Raw genomic sequence first — 11,631 nt, forward strand, 5'->3', positions numbered from 1 at the left:
TGAAGAGACTTAGCAGTTGGCAGGACAAAAGACAGAAGCGCAAGGGGAGAGCCAACTGTGTAACAGCCCCGACAATCAAATTTTTCCGCAGCACCTGTGGAAGAGCCTGTCACTCTAGAATTGGCCTTTATAGCCACTCCAGGCGCTGCTCCACACACCACTGACCACCTCCAGGCGCTTACGCATTGTCTCTCGAGATAAGGAGGCCAAAGAAAGTTGCAAAGTAGCACACAGTTCCACATTGAGCAAACATTTCTTTGCAAATTTTTTCTCTCCCTCCTTCACTTTCGGCACAGACTCCTTGCCGGGATGAAGTTCTGCAGGCACAACACTGCCAGGGTAATTCTTCTTTAAGTGTGCAATGTGGGGATTAGTGCTGCCAGATGGGAAGATGAAGCTGTTGTAGTAAATCAGTTGTGATCTTAGTTAATGGCAGAGCAGCTGGGGGGGGGTGGGGGCAAATGTTATATTCCTAAAATGTAAGCCCTGGTTCAATACCACACAGGTTACAGAACCAAGACAGGTAGATGGAGCTAAGATATTAAGATACAGATCAGCCATGATCTAACTGAATGTTAGGAGATGATAGTCTTGAGGGGCCTAATGGCCTCCTCCTCTCCCTGCATCCCACGCTGTGCAATGGGGCAAGCCTTTAAATCCACAGCTGCAGGCACATCATCCCAGACACCAGCGACATCAATGTAACCCACAACCAAATCTGCATTCCCATCCGAGAGAGTGGGGACGGGACAAGATATCAACAGGCAGGCACTTTAAAAATAAATAATAAACAGAATACATGATTTTTAAAGCAAACACAAAGAGAGGCCAGTTACAATGCGAGCTGGGAGTGGGGGCAGAGATTGGCGGAATCAATCAGGGCAATGTAAACTTTGAAAGTTTACACAATAAAACTTTTGTTGCCTGTTACTGAGGGGAAGTCCCGCGGCAGGGAAAGTGTTACAAAGTATCTCAGGCCATTGTTTCCACCATTAAACTCGGACACATTGTTGCTGTTTTTTTTTTGTTACCTTGTCCTCGCTACTCGCTCCAGATTGACTCTCTCCCGCCGTCATGGTCGCTCTGTCCCCGCGGCTTCTTTCAAAGTTTGAAATGTTCTAATTTAAAAAATTTTTAAAAATAAAAATGATCCCAATTATTGGTTTTCTCTTTGCCGGGAACTTGCAGCGAGGAAGCGGAGCAGCGGCCACCGCCAAACGGGACTCAAAGACAACCCACACCCCCCCCCCGCTTTCCCTCTTCCAAACACCCACCCACCACCACCCCCTTCTCCCCGCCCCCACCACAGGGCACGCACGCTGCGTGCGCGCCACCGCCGGCAGAGGCGCGCGCCCGACAGCGTGTGTGTGCGCGCGCGCGCCCCAGGACGGTGTGGACGCGCACCTCCTTCACTCTGTCAGGGCTCACTCAAACAAGAGGAGCTGCGGTCGGATCTTATTGATCTAATGTCTTTCTTTTCTTTTTTTTTTAGTTTGTTTCCTTCTTCCTGTAGCAGGCATCTCAGCTTTTATTCATTTGGAGCAGAAATCTTCTCTTTCTTTTACTGGATTTCTCTTTGAAAAAGTAGATCCATGTCTGCATCCATGTGAATAATCTGGTAGAATCCACACAGCACAGAAGGTGGCTGTTCAGCCCATCGTGCCTGTGTCGGCTGTTTGAGAGATCTATTAAAGGCCGGCTCCAGTCTGAAAATGAAACCCAACCAGAGCCCGACATAACCACATCCAACCCCGAGCCCGACCCGGCCCGAGTCCTTTCATTTTTTCCCGCGCCCGACCCAACCATCAGTAACCACCGAAGAAGGGTCACTGACCCGAAACGTTAACTCTGCTTCTCTTTCCACAGATGCTGCCAGACCTGCTGAGTGAATCCAGCATTTCTTGTTTTTGTATCAGTAACCACCTTCTGTTTTTCACTTGGTTGCCTATCTGCACAAGCTTAAAATAACTGTAACAATACCACCTTTCAAGTCCAGAAAGTACATTAACATTGGAGCCACTTACCGGCAGTGGTGATAGAGCGAGTCCCATCCGGCCCGAACTGACCCGAGCCCGAATGCCGGACCCGGAAGTGCGACCCGACCTGAAGCTGACACGTCATCGGGTCCAGTCGGGTTTCGGTTGGGTAGCTGGCCTTTAAGATCCATCGGGGCGGGGGGGGGGGGGGTGGGGGGGTTCATATCTCGTATTTTTCACATTAATGATCTCCCTGAGGTTGTGACAACTGGAAAGTGGGATTAAGCTGGCACAGACACAATGGGCAGAATGGCGTCCTTCTGTGCTGTAAATTTTCTATGATTTTCAATGTTTCTATAGATTGTACAGGGGAATATCTGGGGCATATTCAATTAAAAGTATGGTTCTTTATAATAGGGACCTCATAGGTCATATATAATATGGATCCTCTATATATTGTACAATATAATCTACATTGTGTTTTTAATGTCATAACGATTCACAAGGTTAAGCAATGCACTATTAAATATACTTTTCTCCAGTCGTTCTCTTGTACAGTGAAAATGTGTTTGAGATAACCACTAACTTGATGATTGGAGGCTAGAGTGACAGCACTAGGTGTTGTAATTAGCTATTTATAGTGAATGATAGCAATGCGTTCACAGATAGCACTAAACTTGTCCCAAGTTGTCAGCTTGACTCAGTTGTAGTAGCCTTCTTGTCTCTGTGTCATAATGTGCTTGATTCAAGCCCACTTAAACTGGATTGACACCACACACTGCAGTACTAAGGGAGTGCTGCACCAACATTACAAATCTTGTCAAAATATCAGGCAGCAGGAATTAAGTTGCAATTGGTGAGGAAGAGCTCAGTTCTGTTGGGAGTGCATTACTGTCGTTGTGGACAGCGGGTTGAAGCTGAGTAAGTTATCCATCCTAAAGGATAGCATGGCTTGGTTTACAGTGATTGTCTGCTTAGCTCTCTCCGTAGCTATAATACTTCCTCAGGGTAGGAGTTGGTAAAATTAATTCTCAGGATATGGGCATTGCTAGGAAGGAAAACATTTTTTGTCCATCATGAGTTCTCCTAGAGAACATAAAAAAATACATGATGGAGTAGGCCATTTGGCCCTTTGAGTCAGCTCCAGCATTCAACAAGATCATGGCTGATTTACCTCAATCCCACCTTTCCGCACTATCCCCATGTCCCTCAAATCTCTTAGTATCCAAAAATCTATTGATCTCTGTCTTGAATATGCTCAGTGACTGAGTATCCACAACTCCCTGGGGGACAGAATTCTAATATTCACAACACTTTGAGTGAAGAAACTTCTCATCTCGGTCCTAAATTTCCCTTATTCTGAGACTGTGACCCTGTGTTCCAGATTCCCCAGCCAGACACAGTCTTCATAAAAATGTTTGGCCAACCTTCTTTCTCTTTTATTTACAGACACATGGGATAATTCACTTGTGGTCTTGTAATTGTGACAAAAGTGATATGTGCTTCCTCATCAAAAATAAAAAAATTCGCCAAATACTTTTATTATTTTTTCATGAGTAGAGATCCCCTTTAAGTCAAGGTAAGAGATGGGGAAGATGTTAATGCTTCCTCTGGCCTTTATCGCCCCCATATGGATCTGTTCTGAACTTCAGTTTACTCTGGAACCAAAACAGAGCAACAGAAAGTGAAAGGCAACAGACATCCTTCCTAAAGGCCTCGTCAACCCCGAATTTATAATCAAACAGAATTCATGATTAAACCCAAAAGATGTTTACACAAAACCTGTTAAAATTTTCCTGAAATACCAGTGATCTATGGTAGAAGGCTCCAGAAAAGGAATGTCTTTAGGTTATAGTACCAGCCATGGCTCAGTGAATAACACGCTTGAATCAGAAGGTTGTGGATTCAAGTCCCATTCCAGAGATTTAAACATATAACCTAGGCTGATGGTGAGGGGACACTGCACTATCAGAGATGCTGTTTCTCAGATGAGATATTAAACTGGGGAACTTCTGCTCTCTTAGGTAGATGTGAAAGATCGCATGGCAGTATTTTAGAACTATAAAAAAAATGATGGCACAGAAGAAGGCCATTCAGCCCATCATGCCTGCGCCAGTCGAGAAAACTAGCAGCCCAATCTAATCCTCCCTTCCAGCACCTGATCCATGGCGTTGCAGGTTACAGCACTTCCGGTGCAGGTCCAGGTACCTTTTAAATGAGTTGAGGGTTTCTGCCTCCACCACCATTCCTGGCAGTGAATTCCAGGCACCCACCACCCTCTGGGTGAAAAAGTTTTTCCTCCTGTTCCCTCTAATCCTTCTATCAATTTAAATCTGTGCCCCCTGGTAATTGACCTCTCTGCTAGAGGAAACTGGTCCTTCCTGTCTACTCTATCTAGGCCCCTAATAATTTTGTACACCTCAATTAAGTCACCCCCTCAGCCTCCTCTGTTTTAAGGAAAACAACCCTAACCTATCCAATCTTTCCTCATAGCTGCAATTTTCAAGCCCTGGCAACATTCTTGTAAATCTCCTCTGTACTCTCTCCAGACTAATTATGCCCTTCCTGTAATGTGGTGACCAGAACTGTACGCAATACTCCAGCTGTGGCCTAGCCAGCGTTTTATACAGTTCCAGCATCACATTCCTGCTTTTGTATTCTATACCTTGGCCAATAAAGGAAAGCATTCCATATGCCTTCTTCACCACTCCATATACCTGTCCTGCCACCTTCAGAGACCTGTGGACATGCAATCCAAGGTCTCTCACTTCTTCTACCCCTCTTAATATCTTCCCGTTTATTGTATATTCCCTTGCTTTATTTGTCCTCCCCAAATGTTCACACTTTTCTGGATTGAATTCCATTTGCCATTTGGATCCAACCAAACCATTGATATCATTCTGGAGTCTACGGCTATCCTCTTCACTACCAACTACACGGCCAATTTTTGTGTCATCAGCAAATTTCCCAATCATGCCTCCCATATTTAAGTTCAAATCATTAATCTATACCACAAACAGCTAGGGACCAAACACTGAGCACTGTGGAACGCAACTGGAAACAGCTTTCCAGTCATAAAAACATCTGTCGAATACTCCCCTTTGTTTCCTGTCACTGAGCCAATTTTGGATCCAACCTGCCACATTGCCTTATATCCCATGGGCTTTCATTTTTCTGACCAGTCTGCCATGCGGGACCATGTCAAATGCCTTACTAAAATCCATGTAGACCACATCCACTGCACTACACTCACCAATCCTCCTTGTTACTTCCTCAAAAATCTCAATCAAGTTAGTAAGACATGATCTTCCCTTAACAAATCCATGCTGACTATCCCTGATTAATCCATGCCTTTCAACCTGAGATGCAATCCATCCGTCCCTGGCGATTTATCCACCTTCAAGGATGTCAGACCCTCTAGTACTTCCTCTCTCATTATGTTTATCGTATTTAATATTTCACACTCCTCCTCTTTTACTACAATCTCTCCAACATCCCTCTCCTTTATGAAGACAGAGACAAAAAACTAATTAAGAACCTTGCCCACATCTTCTGTATCCACGCGTAAGTTTTGAAGAGCAGGGGAGCTTTCCCAGTGTCCAGTTACCCCTCGACCAAAATTACTATAAGATGATTTAGTCATATATCTCACTGCAGTTTGTGGGAGCTTGCTGCGCGCAAATTGGCTGCTGTGTTTCCTGTATCAAAACAGAGGCTACACTTCAAAAGTATTTAATTTAATTGCTGCAAAGCGCTGTGGGATGTCCTGAGCTTTTGAAAAACGCTATAGAAATGCATGTTTATGACAACGCCTGGTACTGTTTGCTCCAAATTCAGTCATTTTCAGTCCACCTTGTCACAGTTTCGCTGCTTCTTAAATGGTTCCAGAGCTTTAATCTCAGCAAAGTTGACAGATTCATCGATGTACTGACTGCTGACTCTTTACTCATTACTATTCGAATAAATTGTTTTGCAGAAAAGCTATGATAAACGAATACTTGTCAGTGATATTTGATCTTATGCTATGGGGTTATTAGAGAGTCCAATGTATTTAGCAGTCACTGTGTACAGCAGGCAAATCACGTTACTATGAATGCACCTGCAATATGCTGTGGCGACAATATATTCTTTCTGAGATGTGGTGCCCAGAACTGAATGCAATGCTCCAGATTGGTTCTGCACAACTGAAGCATAACGTCTCCCCTTTGTATTCCAGTTCCCTTGAGATAAAGGCCTACATTCCATTCGCGTTCTTAATTACTTTCTGTACCAATTGAAGAATAACCAAATTCTCCAGGTTATCCTGCCAATTACCTGCCAAAACAATTATACGGACTGGGATTCTAACAAAACGATTGACTTTAATATCACTCAAGGTTAATGCATCTGAAGGACAAACTGAAGACAACACATATGTCCAACATACACTTGCAAAAACTATATGATCATCTGCACAAAGAACCAGACATCTGATCTGCAATAAGCAATGACACCATTTCACTGAGAGTGCGTGGATATCACAGACTTCAGCTTGCCTGTTTTGGCCCACAACAATCCCTCCTTGTCACTTGAGGGGCTGTTCACAAGAGAATGTGTCTACACATGTGTCGGTGTCCGACCAGCAGGTATGCAGAACAGTCACAAGATGAGCTTTACGACGAAATGTTAAATCATAAAGGTGGAACATGTATTTTGAAGTGTGGTCATTGTTGTTCCATTGACAAGCACAAAAGTCAATGTGTGCACAGCAGCATCCCACAGCATATCAGATGAATTGAATGACCACTTATTCTGTTTTTAGTGTTGTTGGTTAAAGGAGGAATGTTGGCTGGGATACTGGAAGAATTCCCGACACTTTTTCAAACAGTCTCATGGGATCTTGAACAGGAGGACGGGAGCTGGTTTAAATAAAAACCACCTGAAAGGTAGCACTCCCTCAGTTATTCAGCACTGCACTGATTGTATAGTCAGGTCTTGGAGTGGGGTTAAAGCCAGAACTTCCGAGGTGGTAGTGCTAAATTAACTAGCTGCTGATAAAATAGTTAAACTACAATATGAGAGGCAGGGGCAGTGACTTGAAAGGCAGAGCAGGTTCAAAGGGCCCAGTGGCCAACTCCTGCTCCTATTCCTTATGTTCTTTTATTCAAGACAGAGATCGATACATTTTTGGACACTAAGGGAATCAAGGCATATGGGGATAGTGCAGGAAGGTGGAATTGAGGTAGAAGATCAGCCATGATCTTACTGAATGACAGAGCAGTCTTAAAGGGCTGAATGGCCTGCTCCTGCTCCGACCTCCTTGAGTTATTGTCACCGGCTGTTTTTTGTAATGCTACACAATCACTTTTACATAATCATTGGCCTTTTGCCTCACTGTCATTTCGGATTGTAAAATAATTAAATTGTCTGATTACTGTACATCACCGATATACAGCGCGTGTAAAATAATTAATTTGTCTGATTACTGTACATCACCGATATACAGCGCGTGTAAAATAATTAATTTGTCTGATTACTGTACATCACCGATATACAGCGCATGTAAAATAATTAATTTGTCTGATTACTGTACATCACCGATATACAGCGCGTGTAAAATAATTAATTTGTCTGATTACTGTACATCACCGATATACAGCACGTGTATAATAATTAAATTGTCTGATTACTGTACATCACCGATATACAGCGCGTGTAAAATAATTAAATTGTCTGATTACTGTACATCACCGATATACAGCACGTGTAAAATAATTAAATTGTCTGATTACTGTACATCACCGATATACAGCACGTGTAAAATAATTAAATTGTCTGATTACAGTACATCACCGATATACAGCACGTGTAAAATAATTAAATTGTCTGATTACTGTACATCACCGATATACAGCACGTGTAAAATAATTAAATTGTCTGATTACTGTACATCACCGATATACAGCACGTGTAAAATAATTAAATTGTCTGATTACAGTACATCACCGATATACAGCGCGTGTAAAATAATTAAATTGTCTGATTACTGTACATCACCGATATACAGCACGTGTAAAATAATTAAATTGTCTGATTACTGTACATCACCGATATACAGCGCGTGTAAAATAATTAATTTGTCTGATTACTGTACATCACCAATATACAGCACGTGTAAAATAATTAATTTGTCTGATTACTGTACATCACCGATATACAGCACGTGTAAAATAATTATTTTGTCTGATTACTGTACATCACCAATATACAGCGTGTGTAAAATAATTAATTTGTCTGATTACTGTACATCACCGATATACAGCACGTGTAAAATAATTAATTTGTCTGATTACTGTACATCACCGATATACAGCACGTGTAAAATAATTAATTTGTCTGATTACTGTACATCACCGATATACAGCGCGTGTAAAATAATTAATTTGTCTGATTACTGTACATCACCGATATACAGCGCATGTTAAATAATTAATTTGTCTGATTACTGTACATCACCGATATACAGCGCGTGTAAAATAATTAATTTGTCTGATTACTGTACATCACCGATATACAGCGCGTGTAAAATAATTAATGCCTGATTACTGTACATCACCGATATACAGCACGTGTAAAATAATTAAATTGTCTGATTACTGTACATCACCGATATACAGCGCGTGTAAAATAATTAATTTGTCTGATTACTGTACATCACCGATATACAGCGCGTGTAAAATAATTAAATTGTCTGATTACTGTACATCACCGATATACAGCGCGTGTAAAATAATTAATTTGTCTGATTACTGTACATCACCGATATACAGCGCGTGTAAAATAATTAATTTGTCTGATTACTGTACATCACCGATATACAGCGCGTGTAAAATAATTAATTTGTCTGATTACTGTACATCACCGATATACAGCGCGTGTAAAATAATTAAATTGTCTGATTACTGTACATCACCGATATACAGCGCGTGTAAAATAATTAATTTGTCTGATTACTGTACATCACCAATATACAGCACGTGTAAAATAATTAAATTGTCTGATTACTGTACATCACCGATATACAGCACGTGTAAAATAATTAATTTGTCTGATTACTGTACATCACCGATATACAGCGCGTGTAAAATAATTAATTTGTCTGATTACTGTACATCACCGATATACAGCGCGTGTAAAATAATTAATTTGTCTGATTACTGTACATCACCGATATACAGCGCGTGTAAAATAATTAAATTGTCTGATTACTGTACATCACCGATATACAGCACGTGTAAAATAATTAAATTGTCTGATTACTGTACATCACCGATATACAGCGCGTGTAAAATAATTAATTTGTCTGATTACTGTACATCACCGATATACAGCGCGTGTAAAATAATTAATTTGTCTGATTACTGTACATCACCGATATACAGCGCGTGTAAAATAATTAAATTGTCTGATTACTGTACATCACCGATATACAGCACGTGTAAAATAATTAAATTGTCTGATTACTGTACATCACCGATATACAGCATGTGTAAAATAATTAATTTGTCTGATTACTGTACATCACCGATATACAGCGCGTGTAAAATAATTAAATTGTCTGATTACTGTACATCACCGATATACAGCACGTGTAAAATAATTAAATTGTCTGATTACTGTACATCACCGATATACAGCACGTGTAGAATAATTAAATTGTCTGATTACTGTACATCACCGATATACAGCACGTGTAAAATAATTAAATTGTCTGATTACTGTACATCACCGATATACAGCACGTGTAGAATAATTAAATTGTCTGATTACTGTACATCACCGATATACAGCACGTGTAAAATAATTAAATTGTCTGATTACTGTACATCACCGATATACAGCATGTGTAAAATAATTAATTTGTCTGATTACTGTACATCACCGATATACAGCACGTGTAAAATAATTAATTTGTCTGATTACTGTACATCACCGATATACAGCGCGTGTAAAATAATTAAATTGTCTGATTACTGTACATCACCGATATACAGCGCGTGTAAAATAATTAATTTGTCTGATTACTGTACATCACCAATATACAGCACGTGTAAAATAATTAAATTGTCTGATTACTGTACATCACCGATATACAGCGCGTGTAAAATAATTAATTTGTCTGATTACTGTACATCACCGATATACAGCGCGTGTAAAATAATTAATTTGTCTGATTACTGTACATCACCGATATACAGCGCGTGTAAAATAATTAAATTGTCTGATTACTGTACATCACCGATATACAGCACGTGTAAAATAATTAAATTGTCTGATTACTGTACATCACCGATATACAGCATGTGTAAAATAATTAATTTGTCTGATTACTGTACATCACCGATATACAGCACGTGTAAAATAATTAAATTGTCTGATTACTGTACATCACCGATATACAGCGCGTGTAAAATAATTAATTTGTCTGATTACTGTACATCACCGATATACAGCGCGTGTAAAATAATTAATTTGTCTGATTACTGTACATCACCGATATACAGCGCGTGTAAAATAATTAATTTGTCTGATTACTGTACATCACCGATATACAGCGCGTGTAAAATAATTAATTTGTCTGATTACTGTACATCACCGATATACAGCGCGTGTAAAATAATTAATTTGTCTGATTACTGTACATCACCGATATACAGCGCGTGTAAAATAATTAATTTGTCTGATTACTGTACATCACCGATATACAGCACGTGTAAAATAATTAAATTGTCTGATTACTGTACATCACCGATATACAGCGCGTGTAAAATAATTAATTTGTCTGATTACTGTACATCACCGATATACAGCACGTGTAAAATAATTAAATTGTCTGATTACTGTACATCACCGATATACAGCGCGTGTAAAATAATTAATTTGTCTGATTACTGTACATCACCGATATACAGCGCGTGTAAAATAATTAAATTGTCTGATTACTGTACATCACCGATATACAGCACGTGTAAAATAATTAAATTGTCTGATTACTGTACATCACCGATATACAGCGCGTGTAAAATAATTAAATTGTCTGATTACTGTACATCACCGATATACAGCACGTGTAAAATAATTAAATTGTCTGATTACAGTACATCACCGATATACAGCACGTGTAAAATAATTAAATTGTCTGATTACTGTACATCACCGATATACAGCACGTGTAAAATAATTAAATTGTCTGATTACAGTACATCACCGATATACAGCACGTGTAAAATAATTAAATTGTCTGATTACTGTACATCACCGATATACAGCACGTGTAAAATAATTAAATTGTCTGATTACTGTACATCACCGATATACAGCACGTGTAAAATAATTAAATTGTCTGATTACAGTACATCACCGATATACAGCGCGTGTAAAATAATTAAATTGTCTGATTACTGTACATCACCGATATACAGCACGTGTAAAATAATTAAATTGTCTGATTACTGTACATCACCGATATACAGCGCGTGTAAAATAATTAAATTGTCTGATTACTGTACATCACCGATATACAGCACGTGTAAAATAATTATTTTGTCTGATTACTGTACATCACCAATATACAGCGTGTGTAAAATAATTAATTTGTCTGATTACTGTACATCAC

General features: G+C 39.7%; 1 protein-coding gene across 2 annotated transcripts in view; it reads right to left on the reverse strand.

Annotated features, from left to right (window-relative positions):
* The window catches only part of usp28 (ubiquitin specific peptidase 28), a 78,396-nt gene extending 77,149 nt beyond the window's left edge, over window positions 1–1,247 (reverse strand). For both annotated transcript variants that reach the window (XM_068054063.1, XM_068054066.1), the window contains exon 1: window positions 1,032–1,247. In XM_068054063.1, coding sequence (XP_067910164.1) covers window positions 1,032–1,076 — 45 coding nt within the window. In that variant the 5' untranslated portion in view covers window positions 1,077–1,247. The remainder of the gene's footprint in view (window positions 1–1,031) is intronic.
* Between the last annotated feature and the right edge of the window lie 10,384 nt (window positions 1,248–11,631).

Source organism: Heterodontus francisci, chromosome 22 (assembly GCF_036365525.1).
Source record: "Heterodontus francisci isolate sHetFra1 chromosome 22, sHetFra1.hap1, whole genome shotgun sequence".
Lineage (NCBI taxonomy): Eukaryota > Metazoa > Chordata > Chondrichthyes > Heterodontiformes > Heterodontidae > Heterodontus > Heterodontus francisci.